This window comes from Mobula birostris, chromosome 14 (genome assembly GCF_030028105.1).
Source record: "Mobula birostris isolate sMobBir1 chromosome 14, sMobBir1.hap1, whole genome shotgun sequence".
NCBI lineage: Eukaryota > Metazoa > Chordata > Chondrichthyes > Myliobatiformes > Myliobatidae > Mobula > Mobula birostris.
In genome coordinates this window covers 93089694-93117288 of record NC_092383.1, presented here as the reverse complement: position 1 = coordinate 93117288, position 27595 = coordinate 93089694, and the positions used below count along the sequence as shown (strand labels likewise).

Sequence of the window (27595 nt, the reverse complement as noted above, 5' to 3'; positions counted from 1 at the left end):
TGATGGGTATAGATAGAGGGAATGCAAGCAGGCTTTTTCCACTGAGGCAAGGGGAGAAAAAAACCAGAGGACATGGGTTTAGGGTGAGGGGGGAAAGTTTAAAGGGAACATTTGGGCTTCTTCACACAGAGAGTGGTGGGAGTATGGAATGAGCTGCCAGACGAGGTGGTAAATGCGGGTTCTTTTTTAACATTTAAGAATAAATTGGACAGATACATGGATGGGAGGTGTATGGAGGGATATGGTCCGTGTGCAGGTCAGTGGAACTAGGCAAAAAATGGTTCGGCACAGCCAAGAAGGGCCAAAAGGCCTGTTTCTGTGCTGTAGTTTCTATGGTTTCTATGGAATGTTTTTTGGGACATTTGTGACTGACTGTGTAATTTATGAAGCATAGTATTGTTTTATAGTCCTTGACCGATCAGTAAATACAATATCATCTTTGTGGTTATTGTGTTATCTAGACGCCTTTATTACTAAACAGTGTTAACAAAAAAAAATTATTAGTGTCCAGAGATGGTAGCATGTTCTCTCATATATCTGATTCAGTGTGTATAAAGAACTGAAATGTCTCCCACTCATCAGATACATTGCCATGAATTAGTTCATGTTTAAAACTCCAGGGTTTTGCTAGTGGTGTTTAATTTGCAAATCTAACTCGTACATCTGTTTTGTTTTAGTTCCTGTCTGTAATTCATGCATTATCATCATTTGTTTCTCTTTCTTTTTGTCCTCAGGGGGCCAAAAAATAGAGTTTTCTTCACTACCCACCTGAATGGATCTTGCAGTAAGTTGCCTCTCCGAAGCACTTAAATCCCACATCCCAATACCTCATGACAAGCTCTCCGAAATGTTTTTTGTCTTGGTTCATAATTCAAAGTGTAACGTTGATATACAGGTCTCTTGTACTTTTCTGCTTCCATTTGTGTGCTTTTAAGGGTATGGTTCTTATGTTGGCATCACATTTACTACTGAAGGAATTATATAGAATATAAAATGGTATTGCATAAGATTTTGCAAATAAAGCTGCTCTGGCAGGTTTTGTGCGCATAACGAAAGTTGCCGCCCTTTTTCTTCATTATGAACAAACCAAAATCGGTCAGTCACCTTGTATTGACGACATTACGTCAGAAACCATCTCCTAAAGTGAACACAACAACTCAATGACAGTGTTTCTGAATTATGTAGAACATTTCCTATTATGAACAATACGTGTCACCCGTCACCCATTACATACCTGCACAGGAACAGGCCCTTCAGCCTATGCTGAACATGGTTCTAATTTAAACTCCATATCCGCTTGCAATGGATCTATGTCCCTCTATTCCATGTTCTTGTGCCTGTCTAAATGGCCCTTAAACATTGCTGTTGCTTCCACCATCTCCACTGGCAGCCTGTTCCAGGCTCCAAACACTTCTGTGTACTTCAAATCAAAAGGAAATAAAAACTCACCTCGCACATCTCCTTTAAATTTTCCCCATCCCTTTAACACTAAAAGCAAATTGTTGTCGTGTGAACAAAATCACCGGAGAGACTTGGCTGACCAAATGAGGCACAGCAGGCATCATATTGAGACCCTTTCAGAGGAAGAGATCTGCTTGACCCAACACTACATCACATTCTATATGCTAAAGATCAGAGGACAATTCCATATTTACAATGCATCCACAATGCTTCCTTTGAATTACACACAGCACCCTCTTTGCACCCACACTACAGACACTCTAATGAATTTTAGCTGTGATTCATGGCCCTTAGGAACCCATTGTTTAGAGTTGCATTTTAAATTTAACCTACAGTCCATATTCGGATTTGAAGATTGGTGGCTGAAGTTAGTTGCTGAAGTACTAACCCCAGAAACACCGTAACACAAATATTTAAAGTGCAGCCACTATAAGGACGCAACAAAAAATTTGTTCAAAGCAAGCTCCGTCGTTATCACGTTGTGTGACAATAACCCGATCTTTAGCGATCCGTCACAAGTAGTTCTGCTAACAGTTCAGCATTAGCAAAAGTGCACCCACACCATTCTCCTTGTTCAGGGAGAAAGAGGAAGTTGAAAGGTGGGACAGTTGTGTAGTCCTGTAACTGGTTTGAGTGAATCTGCTGAGTAAACCATTTTCAAAGTTTTTTTGTGGCTGACAAAATGGTGTGAGTTAGCAGAAATGCAAACAAGCTATTACTACTCAAATTTTGCTTCTGTAGTTACAGAAGAGTGAGTCTCCTTTGGTCAGTTGTGTTGGTTGAGTTACCAGTACAATATTCTGAGTGCCTTTTCAAGGGAACTTAAATGTTTAATTACTTTTAAAAATACTTTTGTAAAATAGTCAACTTTTTTCTATATATTCAGTTTTACTTCATTTAAGTCTCTTGCTAGTATTCATGAATTCAGTAACTGCAGGTAGTCTTTTTAACTGTATAAAACTCTTGCCTAGAATTGATTCAATCCTCCATTAAGGAGCAAACTTTTGGTACCAGAATCTGTGTATCCATCAGTAATAACTGCACATATTTATTTTCTTTTACCGTGCTTTTTGTGCACGCTGATTTTGCAACACCCGTTTTTGGTTGTTTCCCTATTTTAGTGAAACATTGAGCATAAATCACAGTAAACTCTCCAGTATTGTTCTTTACAGATTGCAGATCAAATCATCACGGATTTTGTTTCAATCAGGCGGCCAGATTTTTGAGTTTATAATACAAAGCATTTGTTTTTTTGTAGTCCAAATGTATTGGAGCTTATTTGTATGTGTTAACTGCTATGCAAAATGTTGATTTAAATATTCTAGTAAATGTTAAACAAGATACCTGTTAGTAATGTGTTTCGCAACCCATGAACTTTTGTTTTTGTAGCTGCAAAGGGTTTGTTGGAGCTCAAACGAACAGATGATTTTGGAAATACTTTCAAAACTATTGCGTCAAAAGTTTATTCATTTGGACTAGGGGGCAGTTTCCTCTTTGCTTCAGTTATGACAAACAAGGTAAAGATTTTTTTTTAGAAATACTCAAATTTTTTACACAACTTGAATTGCTCTTAGTGATACAGACATAAAGCACTGCAGCACAGAAGCAGGATCTTTGGCTCATCTAGTCCATACCAAGCTATAAGTCTGTCCAGACTCATTGACCTGCACCTGGGCCATAGACCTTCATACCCCTCCCATCTATGCATTTATCCAAATTTCTCTTAAATGTTGCAATTGAACCTAGATCCACTACTTCCGCTGGCTGTTTGTTCCACACTTATTACTTTATTCAGTATGGCTGTGTAGTTTTAATTTACGTATTAAATGTGCCTTACAAATGTTGTTTTTTGTAATCCTTGGATGTTCTCACCATTATTCATTAAAAAGTTTTCATTATTTACATTGTCACTTAGGCCAGTTTAAGGGCACTCCATGTGTCTAAGGATATGGGAGAGACCTGGAATATAGCACAGTTGCCTCACGTAACCACTGAGCAGTTCTACTCCATTCTGGCTGCCAATGATGACATGGTGTTTATGCACGTCGATGATCCTGGTGGTAGGTAGTCACGGTTATCTTCCTCTCATTTGACTACACTCTCCCTTGTCTGTAGATAGATGATCAGCTGCCATTTGTGTGCCGAAGCATCTCCTCCTTTGCTTCCATCATCTCCTTTTTCCCTGCACAGTCTCTGTACAGTTAAATATCAGAAAGATTAACTATTGATTTCCGTGCTAGATTCCAGCCATTGATTTAATTGCTCCCCTTCACCTCTTTTCAAAAGTTACCTTGGCCCATCAGCATCACCAAAACTGTTTCTCCAGCCAGAATATTGGACTCTGTTGTCATCTTATTATACCAGTAGATGATTTCCACTTGCCAAGTGTCAGCCCACCAGCCACTGAAGTTTTTACCTTTGTCATTCTGCAACCTGATTATTCCATTAGCCTTCTAGGAGACTTCCCATAAAATTCAATTCGAGAAATTTTAACTTGGGTATATTTGGAGCAAATCTACCCTTGTTCTGTCCTGCACTGCATCCATCAACCAAGTCCTTGTTGACTTTGCCCAGCTCTGTTCTCCTCAAAGCCTTCACTTTAAAATTGTAATTATTTTTAATGTGCTTTCCAGTTCTACTCCTTCACAACTCTAAAGTTCAGATTTGCTCTTTTGTGCATCTCTCATTAAATGCTGGAGGAGCTCAACAGGTCAGGCAGCATCTATGGAAATGAATAAACAGCTGATGATTCGGGCAGAGAGCCTCCTTCAGAACTTGCTTTCTTCCTTCTTCCCTTTGTGTCCTGAAGAAAAGTCTCAACCCAAAACGTCAACTGTTTGTTCATTTCCATAGGTGTTGCCTGACTTGCTGAATTCCTCCAGCATTTTGTGCGTGTTGCCAGCATCTGCAGAATCTCTTGTGTTTGTGCATCTTCCCTATGCTTATACAGTACTGTGCAAAAGTCTTTGGCACGTGTATATTGCCAGGGTGCGAAAGACTTTTGCACAGTACTCTAGTAATTTTATGTATTGCACTATATTGCTGCTTCTGCAAAAAAAACCCAAACAAATTTCATGACCGATGTGAATAATGATAAACTTGATTCTGATATCGTTCTCTATTGTGGACTAAGAGTGGGAAGGGAACAGGGAGAGAGAAATCATGGTTGGGGAGAGGGAGGGAGTGGGAAGCACCAGAGAGATGTTCTATAATGATCAATAACCCAATTGTTTGGAATCAAACGATCTTGCCTGGTATCTCAGGGCAGGGTGTGTCTGCATCCACGCCACCACCCCACCCCACCGCTCCTACTGTCCCACACCCCTCCCACAGCGCTGCACCCTTGCCATTCCCAATATCCTTTGCTCCCACCAGATCTACAAATTGGCTCTCAGCTCTATGTTGACAAGTACCATACTGTGCAAAGTTCCTAGGCACCCTAGCTATATACGTACCTATATGTGTGTCTAAGATTTTACATAGTAGTTTAACTATCCACTCACTTGTTCCTTAGACCATAAGACATAGGAACAGAATTAAACCATTCAGCCCATCGAGAGCCCTGCTATTCCAGCATGGCTGATCCTGGATCCCACTCAACCCCATAACTTAACTCGAACTTGTGTCATTAGGGTGTCCTGTTCTGAAGGTGTTTCAGGAAACCTCCACCTAATCACTCAGCAGGTCAGAATTTTCAGTGGAGAGGAATAAAGAGCCAATGTTTTGGGCCGCAACTCTTTTCGAGTCTTCTCCATGGATACTGCCTGACCTGCTAAGTTTTCCATAGTTTTGCTTATTGCCCTGGAATTCCAGAATCTGCAGAATCTCTAGTGTTTATGATTTGCTGCTTCTTATCAAACGTTTTGCCAGTCCCTTCCTGGTATTTTTCTGACTAGGGTGACATGAAAGACTGGTATTACTTTCTGAAGTGCCCTTTTGTTACCCCGCATTGTTTGATATCATTCATGGTTTTGAATTCTGAAAGCATTTTGAGCCACCAAATCAAACAGTTGATAACTTGAATCCTCAACTTATCTTAAGCACTTGTTAGAGGATTCCATGTAGTTTGTCCTTCAGTTAGTCCTGACGAAGGGACTCGGCCCAAAACGTCGACTGTACCTCTTCCTAGAGATGCTGCCTAGCCTGCTGCGTTCACCAGCAACTTTGATGTGTGTTGCTTGAATTAACAGCACCTGCAGATTTCCTGTTGCTTGTCTAATAGTAAACTGTCTTTAAGTCATAGTCATACTTTATTGATCCCAGGGGAAATTGGTTTTCGTTACAGTTGCACCATAAATAATTAAATAGTAATATGTAAATTATGCCAGGAAATAATTCCAGGACCAGTCTATTGGCTCAGGGTGTCTGACCCTCCAAGGGAGGAGTTGTAAAGTTTGATGGCCACAGGCAGGAATGACTTCCTATGACGCTCTGTGCTGCATCTTGGTGGAATGAGTCTCTGGCTGAATGTACTCCTGTGCCCACCCAGTACATTCTTGGAGACATCGTCCAAGATGGCATGCAACTTGGACAGCATTCTCTTTTCAGACACCACCGTCAGAGAGTCCAGTTCCATCCCCACAACATCACTGGCCTTACGAATGAGGTTGTTGATTCTGTTGGTGTCTGCTACCCTCAGCCTGCTGCCCCAGCACACAACAGCAAACATGATAGCACTGGCCACCACAGACTCGTAGAACATCCTCAGCATCATCCAACATATGTTAAAGGATTTTAAAAGATGTTTAAGGCTTGTTTGCAATAGAAATTCCAATTAGAATTTTATTGAGATGCGGCATGGAATAGGCCCTTCCGGTCCTTTGAATTGTGCTGCCCAGCAATTCCCCCGATTTAATCCTAGCCTAATCACAGGACAATTTACAATTAATCTGCCAACCAGTACGTCTTTGAACTGTGAGAGGAAACCGGATCATCCGGAGGAATCCCATGCACTCACTGTTTAAATGTCACAAGTTACTTCTCCTCTGGCTGTCGAGTCTGCTGCTCCAGTTCTCGGGAATGGAACCCTTGCTTAATCAAGGGACTACCAGTGCTAGGAATTGAGCTTTTTTAAATTAATAAATTACTGCAGTAATTTAATTCTATCTCACTGATCTGCATTGATTAAAATTGCAGTGGTATTCATGTGCACTACAGTACCTTTTTAAAAGCATCTGAGCTTGTCTAAGATTTCCAACATCTACACCACATTGTTCTGTTTGGCTTATTCTGTTCAACTAACTCATAGCATTAAATTTTGGTTTTCTTCCCCATCCAGACACAGGCTATGGTACCATTTATGCTTCAGATGATCGCGGAATAGTGTATTCTAAGTCCCTTGAGCGACACTTGTACACAGCGACAAGAGGCGAGACGGACTTCACAAATATTACCTCACTGCGTGGAGTATATGTTAGTAGCATACTTGCAGAAGGTAAGGAAACTCTTGTTTACAGGGTGGAGGTATTGTTGGTCAAACTAGTGTTAATTGCTTATCTCTAATCATCTGCAAAGTAGTGGTAGTCACTGCTTTGACCATCTGGGATGTGACTCCTATTCTTTTTTTTAAATTTTATTTTTATTTGGATAAGGAATTCACAAATATCATGTACTTTTTTCACACATATAACCTTTTCCATTTTTTTATATGTATAAAACTACAATTATTTATACATTCTTAAGTACACATTGAGATGATATAAAAGGAAAATAAACATTTAAATAGATAATTATGTACTGTGGTAAATCTAACCTATTAGGCTAAGTAATACAGTGCGATTAGATAAAAAGTTCTGAGATTGGATCTAATTTTGATGAAGAATGCACTTTAAAACTTCAGCAGTATAATTAAACTCTTTCGTAAAAGCAAGCATGTAAAATTGCATTATGTTAAGCTTGATATTATTTGGAATCTTGTTCCCTTTTCTGAAAAAAACATGCAAGATGCTGGAGGAACTCAGCATGTCAGACAAGTTGATGCTGCCTGACATGAGTTCCTCCAGCATTTTCTGTGTTTTACTTAATATTTCCAGCATCTGCAGACTCTCTTGTGTCCCTTTTTCTGAAAAGTAACAAAGGAAGGGAGATAAGTAAGCAAAAATTAGTAAATATAACAGTTTCCATATTAGGTGATTAGTGGCTTTAGTGCAAGCTTTTATTATTAAACTGTGATGTGCTGGTTTTGGTATTCAGTATGTGCTTGACTGGTGCACAAGTCTTCTGTTTATTAGATGCTCTGAGAACTTGCTTAATGGCTATCTTTTTTTTCCCCTTCATCTTCCTGCATCTTTGTTTCATGTGGAAGGGGTAAGATGGCCGAACTGCTCTCTGCTTACAGTTTTTGTGTTGGCTAATGAATTGCACCTTAAGCTGAGAATCTGCGGCTCTGTGATTGGGCCAAAATACTACTGTAGGTTATACAGTGATGGAAATGTCTGTCACTCACTGCAACCTGGCTTCTAATTTAATGTCACTTCACTGCTGAAACCTCCAGTAGTTGTAATTAGATTTTGGTATCATGTCTAGACTATTAAATACTGTTTGTGTTTTCTCTTTAGATGGTTCTGTTCAGTCTGTCATTACATTTGATAGAGGAGGGAAATGGCAGCCGTTAAGAAAACCAGAAAACAGTGATTGTGATTCAACTGCCAAAAATAAGGATGAGGTGAGTATATGCTGAAGATGTAGCTCTGAGTCCTCGTGATGTGTTAAGATCTTTCCTCTGCCGCATGCTGATGAGGGATTTGTGTATAGAACATCGAACAGTAAGCACAGTACAGGCCCTTCGGCCCACTATGTTGTGCTGACCTTTTGGCCTACTCCAAGATCAAGCTAACCTTTTACTCCCACGTAGCCCTCCACTTTCATCCATGTTCCTATCTAATAGATAAGTCAAGTATAATTCAAATCATTTAAAAATGGTAGAACTTTCTAATTCACATCTTCCGCTGGTATACCGGTAAAAAAAGAGCCATTTTAGTAAAGTTTACCACAGAACAGAACCATTAATTTGTTATTAGTTATAATTCATGCCTCTTGAGTGTTGTCCCTCTGCCAAAGTATATGTTTATTCTAATATTTACTTTTAAAATATTTTTATCTTAACAGAAAACAATCTCTGCAGTTTGATTCATTATTGAGTAGTCCTAATTCTTGTCTTTGATTCTCCAGTGTAGTCTGCACATCCATGCATCCTACAGCATTTCTCAGAAACTGAATGTGCCGATGCCACCGCTGTCTGAACCCAATGCTGTTGGTCTGATCATTGCACACGGTATTAATCTAAAACTTTTTAATCATCTCAGTGTTTTCTTTCTCTAGACACTACAATATCATCTAAGCTATTTGTCTATTTCACTATTCCCCTTTAGCACTATTTTTATTGTACCTTCTAGTAACCTTTTATTGTGCTTTACTGCTGCCACAAAACAGTTTTGTCTTTTAATTTTTAGTAAATTGTTGACAAGTTTTGTAATTTCTCTTTTGATTTGACATGATGCACAATTGTTTGTGGATTAGTTCTAAAAATCCAAATTCCACAGCATTTCAGAATCAGGTTTAATATCACCGACATGTGTCGTGAAATTTATCGATTTGGGCAGCAGTGCGTTGCAATACATACAGTGCCTTGTAAAGGTATCTCAACCCCAACAACTATTTTTACATTTTACTGTCTCAGTTTCTAAATTTAAAATATATTGAAGCAGGATTTTTAGAACTAATCTACAAACAATTGTGCATCATGCCAAATCAAAAGAGAAATTACAAAACTTGTCAACAGTTTACTAAAATTTAAAAACCAAAATTGTGAGGCTGAAAAAGAATTCATCCCCTTTGTAATTACTACGCTGACTTTCCTCGGGTGCAGTACTGCGTATTACCCTACCAACTCACCGAATTTGTTGATGTAGAAAATTGGGGGATCACCTATTTTCAATGAATTCATAATAAATACCCCCTTTCTCTGTAATGTCAAACAGTGTGGTAGATTTTCAATAAATCAAACCAAATAGATAAAGCAAAAGAGCATTCAAGATAAGTCAGGGACATGATAATAGAGAAGCACAAATCTGGGGAAGGGCACAAATCCAGCTCAAAGGCACTGAACATGCCTTGGAGCTCAGTGCAGTCCATCATGAAAAAGTGGAAAAATATGACCACTGGTTAGGTCAGGCCACCCCTCTAAACTTAGTTGCCAGAGAAGAATGGCACCTATAAGAGAGGCTACTGTGATGCCAACAGTCACTCTGAAGGAGCTGCAGAAGTCAGTGGCTGCATTTGAAGCTCATGGCTCCACAATTTCTAAGGCCTTGTGCAAAAAAGGGTTTTGTAGGAGAGTAGCAAAGAATCCCTGGCTTTTAAAAAAAAAGCCCTTATCCTTGCCCATAAAAACTTTGCGAAGCTACATTTAGAAGATACTGTAAAGATGTGGAAGAATGTCTTGTGGTCTGATGAGACTAAAGTGGAACTTTCTGGCCTCAACACTAAGCAATACGTATTACTGCGCATCAGCCAGGTAAAGTATGATGGATGTGGGGATGTCTTTTCTGTAGGAGGGACTGGAAATCTGCTCAGGACTGATGAGAAGATGAAAGCTGCTCTATAGAGAGACCCTGGATAAAAATCTGCTCACCTCTGCCAGAAAGCTTAAACTGGGGAATAAGTTTGTCTTTCAGCAGGACAATGACCCAAAGCACACTGCCAGAGCAACCACGGGGTGGCTTCAAATGAAGAAAATTGATGTCCTTGAGTGGCCCAGTCAGAGTTCTGACCTTAACCAGATCTGGCTAAGCCTCGATTGCTGGCCAATGCCGCTCGCAACTAACCTGGCACAACTTGATCAATTTTACAAGGAGGAATGGGAAAAATTTTGCTTCATCATATTGTGCAAAGCTAATACAGACTTGTCCAAAAAGGCTACTGGCTGTGATAGCTGAGAGATGGTTCAGCTGAGTACTGAGCAAAGGAGTATGAATACTTTGAACTGTTGACATTTCAAAGTTTCTGAATTTTTTAGCTTTTGATGCTTTATAATTTTCTGTTTTTTTTTTGGAGGGGGTTACTGTGAAAAAAGGAGCATGTGATTCACAAATAAAAATTCTCAGTTAAATTGATCAAAATCCTGGTTGTAATACTCATTGATGTGAACAAAGAATTGGGGGCTGATTACTTTATCAAGGGATCGTAGGGGAAAAAAAGTCTAAATTACAAAAAGTATATATAAAAATAAATAAATAATCTGTGCAAAAAGAGAGGGAAGATGCTGAGGAAGTGTAAATGGGTTCATTGTCTATTTAGAAACCTGACAGCAGAGGAAAAGAAGCTGTTCCTGAAATGTTGAGTGTGTGTTTTCAGGCTCCTGTACCTCCTCTTTGATGGTAACAGTGAGAAGAGTTCGTGTCTTAGGTGAAGGGGGCCCTTAATGATGGATGACATCTTTTTGAAGCATCACCTTTTGAAGGTGCCCTGGATGCTGGGGAGGCTAGTGCCCGTGATGAAGCTGACTGAGTTTACAATTTTCTACCTGTTTTCCGATCCTGTGGCCTGACCCCTACATGCCAGACGGTGATGCAGTTAGAATGCTCTCTGTAGAAATTTGCAAGTGTCTTTGGTGACATAGTAAATCTCCTCAAACTTCTAATGAAGTATAGCCACTTTTGTGTCTTCTTTGTAATTGCATCAATATGTTGAGCCCAGGATAGATCCTTAGAGACAGAAACTGCTGTGACCCCTCGATGCGGGGTGCTGTGTGTTCCCTCAACTCCCCCTTCCAGAAGTCCACAATCAATTCCTTGGTCTTACTGACACTGAATACAAGGTTACTGTTGTGACACCACTCAACCATCTGTTCTATTCCGCTCCTGTATGCCTTCTTGTCACCACCTGAAATTCTGCCAACAGTAGTTGTCTTGCTGGTGAATTTATAATGCCGTTGACATGTGCCTAGCCACACAGTTGTGGGTGTAGAGAGAGTAGAGCAGTGGGTTAAGCACGCCATCACTGATTGTCAGTGAGGAGGAGGTGTTACTTCCGATCTGCACTCATGTGCCAGTGAGGAAGTGAAAGGCCCAGTCACAGGGGGAAGTACAGAGGCCTGGGTCTTGGAGTTTGTTAATTAGAACTCAGGGTATGTTGAATGCTGGGCTGTAGCCAATAAACAGCAGAATATGTCAGTGACAATGAACCTGATTCTGATTTTGGAAGCATTGGTGATTTTGTGTAGTGGTAGATTTTAATTCTGCTGTTTCCCTTCTTGGTCCACTTGCATTGGCTGACTGTTGCTTATCTTGAGTACCTTCCTCCCAGAAATCGTAATAGCTCATAATGGTAGATCATCAGGGCGTGGGTCTCTGCTGCACACAGGCAGGAACTGAATGATCCTTCAATATTGCCAGTAGAGTGGCATTAACATGTCACTCTAAAGTTTGTCTATAATTTTGTTGTGGAATGCACTTTAGATATTGAGTACTTGCATCTTTTACTTTTTGAGCCACAGGAGAGATGCTGAGCAAAAAGTATATTAATGCCGTTAAGGAAAACCCAAGTATTGTTACAGCATCTTGCTAACATGTCGTTTGAATCAATTAAGTACTTCAGAATCAATTAAGTACTTCAGAATCAGGTATATTATCACTGACATATGTAGTGAAAATGGTTGTCTTGCAGCAACAGTACAGTGCAATACTCTGTACTGCCTATTATGTCACTGGCGTTTAGGGCAGTAATGAAGGTCCACCATCTCTGACCATGTCCAGGGCTTCCTTCATCTTGACAGTAGCTCTGTTTTCACTGCTCTCGGTCGTGCAAGTCCTAGATGGAGATTCAGGAATACCATCCCACTCAGATGTAGAAGGATTTTCATTACTGTTTCCATAACAGTTTTGTTTTACCAGTCAGGATTGTTAGCCCTGAGTTGAACCCCCGAACCTGAAGGGCTGGTGAACTACTCTTATTCTGGCCTGTGGCCTCTGCCCTTTGACCTGTTTGGCATGGGTGACCCTACCAAGTGCCAAAGCATAAAGCCCTGACTCCAGCCAACATAGCTCTCCGGGTCACTGAGGCACATAGGCCTCTAAAACCTACGGCATGATTGTAGCCCTTTTGGAGGTATGAACTGTAAATTACAATAAAAGCATATTAAAAATAGATCAGTGATACAAAAAGAGAGCAAAAATAGTTCATGGGCTATTCAGAAATCTGATTATGGTGTGGAAGAAGTTGTTCTTGCTCAGACTGTATCAAATAAAACAGATTTTCTTCAGTGCAGATGTTTATTGAAAATCAATAATGTTGCTCTTGGTGCTTAAGAAGGGCTAATGGAAAACCACTTAAGTAGAAAAGATTTGCCAAGAACAATGTGGTCATGGAAAGACCATGATCGCCACGACAAACAACACTGCACAAAACTAGCTAATGTTTTTGAACAGCAGCTAGTTTATAGTACCAATCTGTTCTCTTTAATGCATGGCTATTAAATTTTAATGTTCCCTTCCTGCATTAGAACTTCTTCCTAGTCATTTAAGATGTTCCTTCAAGTGAGAGTAAAACTATTAAATGTTCTTCTACTGTTGTAGCAAATTGTTAAGTGATGGGGTTGCATATCTACGGTTTTCAGCAATGTGAGATTTTATCACAGAGGTAATTGCTCGGTTTTTAGTCACCCAATAGTTGTAATTTCTGTTTCGTCATTTCTAGGCAGCGTGGGGGATGCTATCTCTGTAATGAATCCTGATGTGTACGTGTCTGATGATGGTGGATACTCTTGGTTTAAGGCTTTAAAGGGACCCCATTATTATGCCATCCTGGATTCTGGAGGCTTGATAGTTGCTGTGGAGTATAACTTGTATCAGCGTGTCAATACCATCAAGTAAGTATTGTTGCTCAATAACATGCCAGTGCATTTGATTGTCAGTCTCCTGGAGATAGTTGCATAGTGTCAGGAGTGAGAAGCAATTTCTTCAATATATTCAACCATGAGGTGCCTGCATTTTCATAAGTATACTAATTATACTGGATGTCCGTAGAACATATGTGGTTGGTATCACTTCAGAATACTTTCAAAGATCTTAAAATTTGATTTTTTTTCCCCCTGTGTGGTGAGTCATTTGGTTCGTGGGGGTTTAGATTTTGTACAGAAGCAATTACAATATCACGTTGTATTAGGAGCATAGAAAATAACAGGTTTGGACTTCCACGCCTACTCAAAAGTTCAGTAAAAACAAAAGACTAATAAAGCTAATCAAGGAAAATCAGTATCATCATGATCTAGCAATAGATTTTTTAAAAATAAAAATAGAATCCTTGGCTCTTTTGAAAAATAGCATGCATTTTGCTGAATCTCAAAAATACAACATGGATTCAAGTGAATGTTCCATTCTTGAAGTGCTCTCGAAAGAGAATTACTAAAATAGGAAGGGAAAGGGGGATTTCAGTGACAAACAGACTGGAGAAGCAGGCAGTTTTGAAAGCTAGAGATAGTCATGAGGAAATTTGTTCATGAAATGTTTAGATTAAGAGAGACTCATAGCAGAATCAGGTTTATCATCACTCACGTATGTCATGAAATTTGTTTTTTTTTTGTGGCAGCAGTACAGTGCACTACATAAAATTACTACAGTACCGTGCAAAAGTCTTAAACCCCCACCTATATATTAACACGAGGAAGTGTGGGGATGTTGGAAATCCAAAGCAACACACACAAAGTGCTAGAGGAACTCAGTCGGTCAGGCAGCATCTGTGGAAAAGATTGAATGGTCGACATTTCGGGCTGAGAAGGAAAGGGGAAAAGGCAAGCTGGAAGGTGATAGGTGAAGCTAAGTGGGTGGGAAAGGTCAAGGCTGGAGTTGAAAAATCTGATAGGAGAGGAGAGTGGACGATTGGAGAAAGGGGAGGAGGAGAGGACCCGGGGGAAGTGATGGGTCAAAGGAAGTATAAATTCAGACTGGAGAACAGAGGAAGTGGGGAGGTGGGGGTGGAATCGATATTTATACCATCGGGTTGTGGGTATCCAGACGTTTATTGGGGGGACCACTTCGTTGAGCACCTCTACACCATCTGTCAGAAGCAGCACCTTCCGGTGGCCAAACGTTTTAATTCCAGTTCCCATTCCTGTTCCAACGTGTCAGTCCATGGCCTCCTTTTCAGCCAAGATGAGGCCACCCTCAGGGTAGAGGAGCAACCCCTTGTATATTCCATCGGGGTAGCCTCCAACCTGACGGCATGAATATCGATTTTCCCGTCTGGTAAAAAAAACTCCCCCTGCCCCCAAGGGAGTACATGGGTTAATAAGTTATGCAAGATGCATTTAACAGTGTTGTTTTCCTAATTTCCACTCATCATTCATCTTTAACGTCCGTGCCCAACTCATCCGGCATTAATGTTAAGATGAAGACCTGTCATTCCCTGTTTCCCTCACTTCAGTCAGTGCTTTGGAACTTGGTCAGCCAACCAAACTCTAATTCAAAACCCTCCAGGTGCCTGTCAGCTTGTCCTTTCTTGTTTTACTGGAGAATTAACTGGACAATAATGAACAGAAACTGCAGTTTGTCAAGCAGCTGATTTTTTTTGTTGTTAATGGAACAGCATTATTAATGTTGCAAGTTCAGGATGGATTGACCGCAGTACCTAGCCTTTGTGCATAACCCATGCATCCATGGGTTTATTCTTCTGATTTATTAAATGGGTTTTTGAAAAAACTATCTGAATAGAACATAGCGCACAGAACAGTATAGCACAGTTCAGGCCCTTTGCCCCACGTTTTTAACGTATTCTAACATCAATCTAACTTTTCCTTCCTACATTCTTCAGCCCATCACCCCTACTGGCCACAGGCCACTGACAGCAGATCGACATAGTCTTCTGTCCTGAGCCAGACTTTCAATTTGTCCCCAGGTGTAGCCCACCTCATCCTAGTCTAGGCAATGATCCTTCTAGTATCAGGGAGGGATGAGGTCTTTGCAACCTCTGTTGACATTTCTGTAGCTCTGGGTTTTGACAGAAAGGGGTTGCCGGCCCATGCCTGACCTTCCTCCTTTCGCAGATGGGCTTGGTGGAGTTTCCCTCCTACATATCCCTCTATCTTTATTTAATCCATGTACCTATGTAAAAGTCTTTAAAATGTCCCTGATGTATCTGGCCGCATATTCCAGACACCAACCACTCTGTGTAAAAAAAGAACACTTACCTCTGACATCCCCCTATACTTTCCTCTCAACTCCTGAAAGTTTATGACCCCTTGTATTAGCCATTTAATACCAGCTTCCTAATTATTTCTCTCCCTGATTATTGTAAAAGAGGACAGTTTTTCTGAGCTTACTATTCTAAGCCTCTTTGAAATGTTATTTTAAAGTTAATTTTGATCCTGGTTCATATATCTATGCTTCACTGGCTCGTCTGGTAGTTTGGCAGAACCTTGATGAGGTGGATTTAATTTGATCATCATTCTTTTTTGACAGAAAGCAATGAAAGACCGCCCAACTTGGGTGCTCAACCAGAGTGCAGAAGACAACAAACTGTGCAAATAGGAAAAGAAAAATAATAATAATACATAAATAAGCAATAAATATTGAGAACATGAAATGAAGAGTCCTTGAAAGTGAGTCTCTTCTGTAGTTCTGTGTCTCAGTGAGTTTCTTTGGTTTCTAGGTTTTCAATCGATGAGGGACAGTGCTGGTATTCATATAAATTCACCAAAGACCCCATTATATTTACTGGCCTTGCTTCGGAACCAGGAGCTAGATCGATGAATGTCAGTGTCTGGGGATATGTGAACCTCATACTTACACAAAGCTGGGTCTCAGTCACCATCGACTTTGAAGAGCTCCTTACAAGAGACTGTGAGTTCAGATTCATTCCTCTGGAGAGCCGGTACAGTTTAAGTGAAACACCTTGGCGGTTATTGAATTCGAACTGTCTCGTTGTTGCTGAATGTCATTTAAGTTGCAAGTACTCGAAAGATTGTAGGCTGTTACTGCGCAGGCTGACAAATGAGTTAGGTTGTTTAGCGCCGGGTCTCTTCCCGATGATTTGTCGTCACTGTGATCTTTATGCCCTCCACTGTTGAATGCGTTTGTGGAGAGAAGTTACTGGAACCACTGTCATATTGCAGCAAGTGGTTTATTTTAAACCAAATACAGCTTGGTTTGAACATAAAGGCTCTGCAACGATGAATGACTCGGCTATTCAATTTAGTAAATGGATTAACACTAGTTAAAATAAATATGTTTCCTTGCCCTTTAATGTTATTTATTGAGCGATACGGTACAGAGGCCCTTCTGGCTCTTTAAGCCGTGCTGCCCCGGCAACCCCACAACCTCATTTAATCCTAAGCCAGTCATGGGACAATTTATAATGACCAACTAACCTTTGCACTGTGGGAAGAAACCAGAGCACCCGGGGAAAACCCATGCATTCTACAGTACAGACTCTCTACAGAATGGTGTGGGAGTTGAACATGGAGCAGCAGACCGTCCCGAGCTGTAATAGAGTTGTGCTATCCACTACACTACCGTGGTGCCATCGTTGGGTTCTCTTGATCAGATCGGATTCATTTATTTAATCACGCGTTCATCAAAACACACAGTGAAGTCCATCATTTGTGTTATCAGCCAACGCAGCCTTAGTACGTGCTGGGGGAAGCCCGCAAATGTCGCCACACATTCCGGCACCAACGTAGCATTCCCACCATGTTCAGCAGAGCAACGCTAACAGCAAAACAAGCCCCTTCCACTCACTCACTCACACACACATATAGGCCTTGACCCCGGACTCTCAGACATCAGGCCTCCAAGCTCCGGTCCCTGGCCCTGACTTGCAGGCTCTTGTGCCCTTTGTCTGGACAGACAGATCATAGAGTCTGAGTCACACAGCACAAATACAGTATGGGTCCTTCAGCCCACCTCATCCGTGCTGAACATCCTAAGCTAGTCCCATTGCCTGGGTTCGACCTATACCACTCCAAAACTTCCCTATCCGCATACCCGTCTGTGTCGTTTAAATGTGGTTCTACCCACCTCCAGCACTTCCTCTGGCAGCTCAACCCGTGCACATATACCAGCCCCTGTGTGGAAAAAGTTGCCTCTTGAGTTCCTATTAAGTCTTTATTCTCTCACCTTAAACCAATGGCATCTAGTTCTTAATTTCCCAACCTTGGACTAAAAACTCCTCAGCCTTTATATAAAATCACCCCTCAGTTTCCTATGCTCTAAGGCAGGGTTTCCAATCTTTTTTTTTAATGCCATGAACCCTACCATTAACTGAGGGATCTATGGACTGCAGGCTGGGAGCCCTACTCCAAGGAGAATTGTCCTGGTCTGTCCAATGTCTCCTCTACCTCAATCCCTCGAGTCTTGGGGTGGACCAACGGCATCTCAGACATCACAACACTGAGATGACCACTTGGGCTGTTCACAGTAACTAATTAGTATTTAGAAGAGCAATTGATGAGCAGTACCATAGAAAACTACGGTGTGAGTACTGGGATTAGTAGAGGTACATGCTTTTGAGTTAGCATTAACACATAGGGCTGAAGGGCCAGATTCTTCACTGACTCGGTGTTTACTTCTTATTTCCCCAGGTTCTGATGATGACTACATACAGTGGCTTGCCCATTCGAGTAACGTTAATGATCCCAATGATGGCTGTATGTTGGGCTACAAAGAGAAGTTCCGCCGCTTGAGGAAATCATCGTTGTGCCGGAATGGACATGGCTACATCGTCAATAAACAGCCCAATGTCTGTCCCTGTACCCTGGATGATTATCTGTGGTATGCTGCTTATCCAATGGTTCACGTTACATCTCTTCATCCATTCTAACTGTTTGAAATATGTAGCATTTGGTAAATCAGCTGATTATTACAATAGTCTAGAAATCTGTGAAGTACCTTGTAGTGGGCAAATGTGGACTAGGTTAGCTTTGTGTGGGAGCAGAGGGATATCGGGGTCTTCACCCGTAGATCCCTCAAAGTTTTCATACAACTTGTTAGGGTTGTTAAGAAGGTATATACTGTGTGTTGGCATGTATTAGTTGAAGGATCAAGTTCTAGAGCCATGAGGTAAAGTTGCAGCTCTATAAAACACTGGTTCGACCCCACTTGGAGCATTGTATTACAGTTCTGGTCGCCTCAGAACTGAACACATCATACCTTTAGAGAGGTGCAGAGAAGATTTACTAGAATTCTGCATGTATTGGAGAGTACACCTTATGGGGATAGATTAAGCTGGCTAGGACTTTTCTCTTCGAAGCGAAGGAGGGTGAGAGGTGACGATTAGCGGTGTAAAAGGTAAGAGGCATAGATAGAGTGGACAACCAGTGAATTTTATCCATGGCAGAAATGGTTTAATATGAGACAGCATAATTTTAAGGTGATTGGAGGAAAGTATAGGGGAGATGTCAGAGGTAGATTTCTACAGAGAGTGGTAGGTGCGTAGAATATGCTGCCCGGGTGGTGGTACAGGATGATGCATTAGGGACATTTAGGAGACCCTTAAACACATAGATGAAAGGAAAATGGAGGGATATGTGAGAATGAAGCGTTAGTTTGATTTTGGAGTAGATTAAAAGATTGGCACAACATTGTGGGCCGAAGGGCCTGTTCTGTACAGTACTGATCTAAAATGTAGTTCTATACAGCTTCAGAAACCTCCGAGTCAACCGACAGCAGTGTTAGATGAATTTTGAGGTTTGATAAATAGTCTTGGAAAGACTTTATTTCTCAAGCTTGTTATCTTTTCCTCTCCAGTGACTTTGGATACTATCGAAAGGAGAATAGCTCAGAATGTATCGAGCAGTCTGATCTTAAGGGCCATGACCTGGAGTTCTGCCTACAAGGGAAAAAAGAAATACTGAAGACAAATGGGTATGAATGTATCCTAACCAAATTCATGCGGCGGGGGGGGGGGGGGATTTATACATTTGCACAAACGTTGCCTCCTAATGCGCCTTCCACACATCTGAAGTTCTATAAATGCAGCTGGGGTTAATGGTTTGATTTGGGAGAGAGTAGATGGACTTGCAGGATATTTAGCGAGGTTTGGCCTTCCGTGCAAATTTCGTTCCAGGTCAAGAGCATCATTTCGTCTGTACTCCTGTTAGGTTGTCAGATAACCTGACTTGGTGATGTGTATGCCCACCAGAATTAAGCACTAGAAATCTCTGGCTAATCCAGCAGTTTCCCCCCATAGTTTAAACAGTTAGTCTGTGACATCTATGGAAGCACAAAGTCAAAGTAACATTTATTATGTAAACCGTCAGACTCCTCAATACCCAGAGCCTGGACTGACACCAACCTACTGCCCTCTACTGTGCCTATTGTCTTGCTTATTATTTATTGTAATGCCTGCACTGTTTTGTGCACTTTATGCAGTTCTGGGTAGGTCTGTAGTCTAGTGTAGTTTTGTGTTGTTTTACGTAGTTCAGTGTAGTTTTTGTATTGTTCATGTAGCACCATGGTCCTGAAAAACGTTGTCTCGTTTTTACTGTGTACTGTACCAGCAGTTATGGTCGAAATGACAATAAAAAGTGACTTGACTTGACTTGAAAGTAGTTATGTTACTAAATACTACCTTGAGATTTACTTTCTTGCAGGTTTTAACAGAAAAATATAAAATACAATAGAATTCATAAAGATAAACCTACACTGATAACCATGGATGGAGGTGTATAGAGGGATATGGTCCAGGTGCAGGTCAGTGGGACTAGGCAGAGAAGAGGCTCGGCACAGCCAAGAAGGGCCAAAAGGCCTGTTTCTGTGCTGTAATGTTCTATGATTCTATGGTTCAATGTGCAAAAGAAGACAAAATGCGCAAATAAATGAAAGTAATAATACTGAGAACATGAGTTGCAAAAAGTTCTTTAAGTCTATAGGCTGTAGAATCAATCCCAAGTTGTGGTGAGTGAAGTTATCCATACTGGTTCATGAGCCTGATAGTTCTCGGGTCAAACCTGTTCCTGAGCCTGGTGGTGTGGGAACTAGAGTTTCTGCACCTCCTGCTGGACGGGAGCAGCAAGCAGAGAGCATGGCCTAGATGGTGAGAGTCTTTGATTATGGATGCTGCTTTCTTGTGGCAGTACTCCATGTGGGGAAGCCTTTCCCTGTGACGGACTGAGCTGTATCCACTTCTTTTTGTAGCCTTTTCTATTTCTGGGCATTGGTGTTTCCATACCAGACCATGATGTAGGTAGAATCCCTCCACTGTGCATCTATAGAAGTTTGTCAAAGTTTTTGGTGTTGTGCCAAATCTGTATCAACGTCCAAGAAAGTAGAGGTGCTGTCGTGCCTTTATTGTGAATATCAGAAAACCGGTGTCCCAGGTTTACTGATGGGTCAGGCCCAGTCTGTTGTTCATTGAGAACCAGATGGATGATCTATTAAGTAACTGCTGGTGTGGAGCAATGGGCCAGTAAGTCCTGGCCCAATACACACCAAGGATTCAAAGTTTTGAGCTCAGTACCCCAACCGGTTTCCGGCATGTGTAGAGAGGATGAGAAGTACCTTGTTCCTTGGAGGATAAGTTGTTCAGAACTGACGGGGAAGGATAGCATTGAATCCACCAAGCAGTGGACGTGTTCTGATTGCCAAATGTGTTCTATAAACTCCACTTCCAGCAGGTCCTCCACAGGTGACGACAGGGCTCCATTTCTGAAACCCTTCGTAACCTGGGCAGTTCATAATTTGGAAATGCAGCCCCAAAAAGAGTTCCTACAGGGCAGAAGGTGCCTGGAAAGGTCTGTTTTCCGTGGAAACAGTGAGCCTGGAGAAGCATTTTAAATCTTACACTATAAGATGCAGGAGAAGAATTCATCCCATCAAACCTACTCTGCCGTTTGATCATGGCTGATTTATTATCCCTCTCAACCCCATTCTCCTACTTTGCACATTTCTTTGTTTTTACCATTTTTAATGATGAAGCTGATGTTAACAAATGTGGCCTGCAGACGAGTTTTTGGTGGTTTTACAAAGGATACTGATGCTGGCCTGGGTGTTGTATCCCTAGACAGGATTCTTAAAGTGGGTATCAGTGGGTTAACTAGAAAATATTCTTCTTGGGTTTGATGTGGCAAAGTTTCAAGTAGTGTCAAGAACAGTTGCCTGCAGCACCTGGCAAAGCCACCCCGTGGTGTCCCAAATACTCATTTGTATGTATGAGCTGCACAGAAATCCAGTACTTGTACAGAATTTGCTAACGTTTGTGATTTTTTTAAATGAGGCAATAAACAGGAACTGAAGCATAAAGGATGTGATTCCTATTAAATGTTTGACCTTATCAGCAACCTCCATGTATTCTCCTGGTTTAATGTGATTTGCAATTTTACATAAAGGACTTTTTTGTTTAAGATACCACGTCCACTTTGTCAATTATATTTGAGATCTTCAAGTCAGTCATGTGCTCTTTTGAAAAGTTTGCCATAAAAATTGTTCACTTTAATTTTGTGGTGTAGTCCGGAATAGGTTAGGGCTATTTTCCATGGAGTATAGGAGAACGAAGGGAGATTTGAAGGAGGTATGCAAAGTTGGGGGCGATAGACAGGGCATAGGTTTTCTCCAGGTCCTCTGGTTTCCTCCCACAGTCTAAAGATGTACCGGCTAGGTCAGTTGATCGTTGTAAATTGTGCTGTGGTTAGGTTAGTGTTAAATCAGGGTTGTCGGGGGTTGCTGGTCAGTGCAGCTTGAAGGGCCAATTCACGTTGTATTCCTAAATAAAAATAAATAACGCAAACAGGCTATCTCCGATGAGACTGGAACCAGAGGTCACTGGGTAAGAGTGAAAGATGAAATATTTAAGGGGAACCTGAGGGGGAACTTGTTCGCTCTGAGGATGGTGTGAACGTGGAACAAACTGCCTGCAGACATGTGGATACAGTTTCAATTTCAATATTTAAGAGACGTTTCGATTATGTGCATGGACACGAGGGGTGCGGAGGGCTGCGGTTCAGGTGTGGGTCTATGAGAGTAGGCAGAATAACGGTTGAGCATGGAATAGATGGGCCAAGGGGCTTGTTTCTGTGCTGTAGTACTCTGAATCTAGTCATGGCTTTACCATGAGCTAAACACACTGAAGACTGATTATTATGTTTAATTCATTCTGGACCATTTTAAAGTTTCATATGCTGACAGATTTGTAAATATCTTGTACTTTAGATACCGAAAAATTCCAGGAGACCAGTGTTATGGAGGTGTCCAAGTGGATCGCACTGTGAAGGATATCAGTAAAAAATGTGTCAGTACTTTGATTGAACCCCAGGAGCTGGTAAGTGCGCCTATAGTCAAGATTTGCCAATGGGGGCATTTTGACTTAGACAGAAACAAAAATAACATTTTGGATAGAATAATAAATTTCTTGGTTAAAATATGCACAAGTAGTGTTAGCTTTTATTCTGCAAACATTTTCAATTTGACAATTATGGCTAATTGTTTGTATTGAATTGTAAGATATTAAAATTGGCAAGACTGATTCTGGTTTAAATGCTGCTGTTCAGTCCTTGGTAATACTGGCTTAGCTTTTGGGAGCACCGTCAAAGTGGCTTGAAGAGGGAACTGAAATCTCTGATTATAACACTATATGGATTAAATAAAATTTCCTTTGATTTCAGCTTGGTTCACACAGTACCAACTCTGTGCCAATTATTGCCACAGTAATAGTACTTTTACTGATCGTGGTAATCTTTGGAGTGATCTTTATCAAGAAATATGTATGCGGTGGACGGTAAGTAGATGTGACTTTCTGTTGTTATACGTAACAAACTTTAATTTTCCACTTCAGGTCATTGTCCAGTTAGAAAATTATTTTGAAAATGGAAGGGAACAAATCCAATTTTTTTCCTCCGGTGATGGGGGTTCAGTGCAGGGAAGTTGATTTGTCTTGTATTTCAGGCTGTATTTTGCTTGCTGTCTTTGAGCCATTTCGAATGCGCTGTTAAGTTACCCATGAATTAAATTTGTACGTGCGGTTGTCTTGGGGATCTCTAATAGTGCATTTGTTCAAAAGCTTGTCAGCTGTAGCAGGGTTTGCTGGCCATTACCTCCTACGGGGCAAAAATTAATGTCATAAATGGCTGTGATGCATCACTCCCCAGTGAGCTGAGCACCTTTTAGGAATGCTTTGAAAGGGAGAAAAAATGCACCTGTGTAAATTGGGATCAGCCAGCTACCTTTATCTGGCTGAGAAGTGCAGGTCAAGGTTCAAAGTGTACTTGTTATCAAGGTATGTATACAGTATATAACCCCTGAGATGCGTCTTCCTGCAGACAGTCACAAAGCAAAGTAGTACCATGGAACCCATTCAAAGAAAACCTCAAACGTGCAAACGTGCAAAAGAAAAAGAACAAATTGTGCAAATGCCAAAACACGAGCAAATAGCACACAGAATATTAAACATCAGACTTCAGAGGCTTGAAGCAGGCTGGGAGCGTTCAGTTCTATTTAGTGCTGTGTTGCTCATTGACTACAGGTTGCAGAGCCAACCCGTTCCAATCAAAATAGTGCAAAATAGCGATGATGAAAGGGTTCATCAGAAACCAGAAACACACATAACATGAACAGCAGATTCTTTTAAAAATGAGTCCACTCCACAAACTGCGGCAATCAAACCTTGCCCAAGACTCCTGCACCTTAGAATGAAATATTCAAGGTTTATCCACTTCACAGGTTTCAGTAAGGTCCTAGTTTAATGTGCAATGGCTTTCATTAGAATCGTAGCATAAATCTTGGGTCAGATTTGAATATGGTACACACTGGGAACCTGTGTGTGAAGAGCTCAGCATTACCACTAATTTAAGTGAATCTTAAAGTACAGGTATCACATATAAAGTGCCAGTGACAAAAGCAAAAGAATTTTTTTTATCCCTTTGGGAAGGATCATGGGGTCAAGATGACAAAATGCAGATGAAATCATGCTGTTTCCATCTGCAATTTTATATGTGCTCCTTGGAATCATGCGTGTTTAGTATTTACTTGAAGTATATAATCCTTTAAAGAGGTCGGTGTCTGTTTCTGGTTTCCATAACTTGCTAAATCTTGAGTAAAAATTTGAGGAACCAAGTGAAAAGGATTTGTATTCCTCCGTTCTAACATAATAGACTCCCTATAATTCTCTATTTTCAATTGAGGTCATAATCTCAACGTACACCATTAACAGAGACCCAATAGGTTTGCTCAAATGCCACAGAGTCAAAGAAAAGTACAGCACAAAAAACAGGCCATTCAGCCCATCTAGTCCATGCTGAGACCATTTAAGCTACCTACTCCCATTGACCTGCACCAGGACCATAGCCTTCCATACCATCCTGTACCCATCCAAACTTTACTTAAATGTTGAAATCAAGCTCACGTGCACCACTTGAACTGGCAGCTCATTCCTCACTCTCACAACTCTTGAGTGAAAGAAGTTTCCCCCTAAATTTTTCACCTTTCACCCTTAACCTGAAGATTCACTCAAATTAATGGTAATGTTAACCTCCCAACCTCCGTGGAAAATCCCTGCTTTCACTTACTCTATCTATTGTTAGTTGTTGTTGAGTGCAGTTGAATTGTTGTCGACTCATAGTGACCAGATGGGTAGGATAGTTGTCCATAGGGTTTTTGTGGCAAGATATGGAAGCAGATTGCCAGGCCTTTCTTCTGCGTAGATACAGCAGCTGCCCAGGTTGGGACCCAGCCGGATTTGAACTCAGGGCCATCCACCTCAATTCCTTAGAATATAGAAGATTGAGAGGAGATTTGATGAAGTCATAACTTATTCAATCTTTCCTTATAACTCGGGTCCTCCAGACCCAGCAACATCCTTGTAAATCTTCTCTGTACTCTTTCAACCTTATTTACATCTTTCCTGTAGGTAGGTGACCTGAACTGCACACACTACTCCAAATTAGGCCTCAACAAAGTCTTATACAACTTTAACATAATATCCCATCTCCTGTGCTAAATACTTTGATTTATGAAGACCAGTGTGCCAAAATTTATGACCCTATCTACCTGTGACATACCTCCAGATGTACCTCTAGAATATGCCTGCTGCCTGTTCTTAGTATCGGCTGAGACTGGAAGACCAGTTTCTTCTCACGCACTTTCTTCGATGAAAATGGTTTATGAGCATTGAACTAACAACCAAACTGTAATTTCTCCGTTTGTTTTCATCTTTCAGATTTTTGGTACATCGGTACTCAGTCCTACAGCAGCACGTGGAGTCAAATGCTGCAGATGAACTAGACAAGGCAATATCTGCCAATAAACCAGAGTACCATGATGACTCCGATGAGGCAAGTATAGAATAGTTTATTTTGAAGTACCACGGGCAAATGCCAGTAGCTCTCTCTGCTAGTTTGATTGTTGGCACTTGATTAGTGTTTTCAGGCCATCTTCAGATCTACCTGTCCGGGAGGTGGTCAGAAGTTTGCAATGCTCTGAATTTGAGCAGGGTGTTCTACTGATATTGAATCATCACTCTCAATAACACGGACAACCATTTTTTTAGAATATGTTGCTTCCTCACAAATTTTTCTTTGTTTATGATAGGCCACTTGAAGCTGAATGCAAATATAATTTCAAACTACTTGCATCACGTAGGAATTTGGAGAAACAAGAAATTTACTTTTATTGAGTATAATGCACTTAATTGCATAATGATGCAGATGCTTTGCAATAGTTCAACTAAACTAAAAATGTTTTGTTGGTGATTTTTATTTGTACTCAATATCTGAGGCTTCTTGCTTAAGTGTCCAACAATAATCAGCTAGCATTGATGGATTTCAGTTGCCCTGATACTGTTTCTCCGTGATCACAATGTCCTGGTGAAACCTTTCACCATGCTCGTCACTGACAGCACCAAGGTTTGCAGGGGAGAGTCTAAATAGGAATGCAGAAAATGAATCTTTAGTGACATGTTGCACTTTATGGTTTTATATGGTTGAAGCATGTTGTCAACCAGCTACATGGAGTTGCCAAGAATATTTTCAGCAACATCCTTGAATACCTTCCATGCGATTTTCTCCGGTCCCACTAGAAGTTCTTTGAATTGCCTGTCATTGATGACCTGCTTGATTTGTGGACCAACAAAAATGCATTCCTTAATCTGGGCATCAATTACTCTGACTTGAATTATGAATTGAAATAAGTATAGGCCATTTCAAAAAGAATGGTGTATGATGGGGAAATTTCATTGTGATTTTTATGGACATGGCATCAAAGGTTACAGTGAGAAGGCCAGGAACTGCGGTGAGGAGGAGGTAGAAAAAAAGATCAGCCGTGATTGAATGGCAAAGCAGACTGGATGGGCCAGATGCCCTAATTCTGCTCCCATGTCTTATGGTCATGGTCTTATGATCAGTAGTCCAAAATCTATAAAATACACCCAGAAGTATTTGGGAAGCAAAATCTTTGTTGTCCAGTGTAATAGTCACTGAGAGAAGGCACTGAAACCGGCCGTTCAGCCCACCGTCCATGCTGACCCTCAGCAAATCATTTGCCCTAATCCTACAGAAATTCACTTTGTATATTCTTTTCATTTTCACATCAACTCACAACCCCCACACAAGATTCTGCCACTCATCTACACAATATGCAGCATTACGTCTGGGCGCAGCAAGAATGGCAACAGGGTCATATAATTAAAGGTTTTCAAGCTCAGTCATGTTAGTAACGTACATGCTGGGCAAGTGTGGGAGTGACAGACTGGGCCAGCTGAGTCAAAAGACATGCGCATTTAAAAGCCCACGCTCTGAAGAGAGAAAGCCCTCCATGCATCGGAGGCCTGATCAAATCGTTTGGCCACATGCATACCTGCCTTGTTCTCGCTACCGATCCAATACGGTACCGGCACAATTTACAGAAACAAGGCTGACATGCCAACCCTCATGTGAAGGGGTTCACAGGTTAATCTGCTCTGTAAATTGTGCCTTTTCTCTTGTGCGAGGAAACGGGAAGAAACTCACTGAATCACAGAGAGAATGTGCTAACTTCACATCAATAGCATGCAGGGTCAGGATTGAACTCGCCTGCCTGGCACTGAGAGGCAGTGGCTCGACCAGCTACACCGCTCTGCTGTCTGTAGGGGTGGGGAGAGGAGTCATTTCCCTCACTACTCTTTCTGGGATCCAAATCACCTCCAATGCCAGCTTGGATCTCACTGAAGCCTGTGGAAT

The 27595-nt window shown here is 41.1% G+C and overlaps 1 protein-coding gene across 1 annotated transcript in view; it reads left to right on the top strand.

Moving 5' to 3' along the window:
- Positions 1–27595, top strand: part of LOC140210111 (sortilin-like) — a 65397-nt gene that overhangs the window by 36595 nt on the left and 1207 nt on the right. Inside the window, exons 7-19 of the mRNA XM_072278953.1 lie at positions 735–784; positions 2851–2978; positions 3377–3521; positions 6740–6895; positions 8019–8125; positions 8632–8734; positions 13156–13327; positions 16105–16295; positions 18035–18224; positions 19200–19316; positions 22599–22707; positions 23051–23163; positions 25600–25714. Of these exons, the coding sequence (XP_072135054.1) occupies positions 735–784; positions 2851–2978; positions 3377–3521; positions 6740–6895; positions 8019–8125; positions 8632–8734; positions 13156–13327; positions 16105–16295; positions 18035–18224; positions 19200–19316; positions 22599–22707; positions 23051–23163; positions 25600–25714 (1696 nt within the window). The remainder of the gene's footprint in view (positions 1–734; positions 785–2850; positions 2979–3376; positions 3522–6739; positions 6896–8018; positions 8126–8631; positions 8735–13155; positions 13328–16104; positions 16296–18034; positions 18225–19199; positions 19317–22598; positions 22708–23050; positions 23164–25599; positions 25715–27595) is intronic.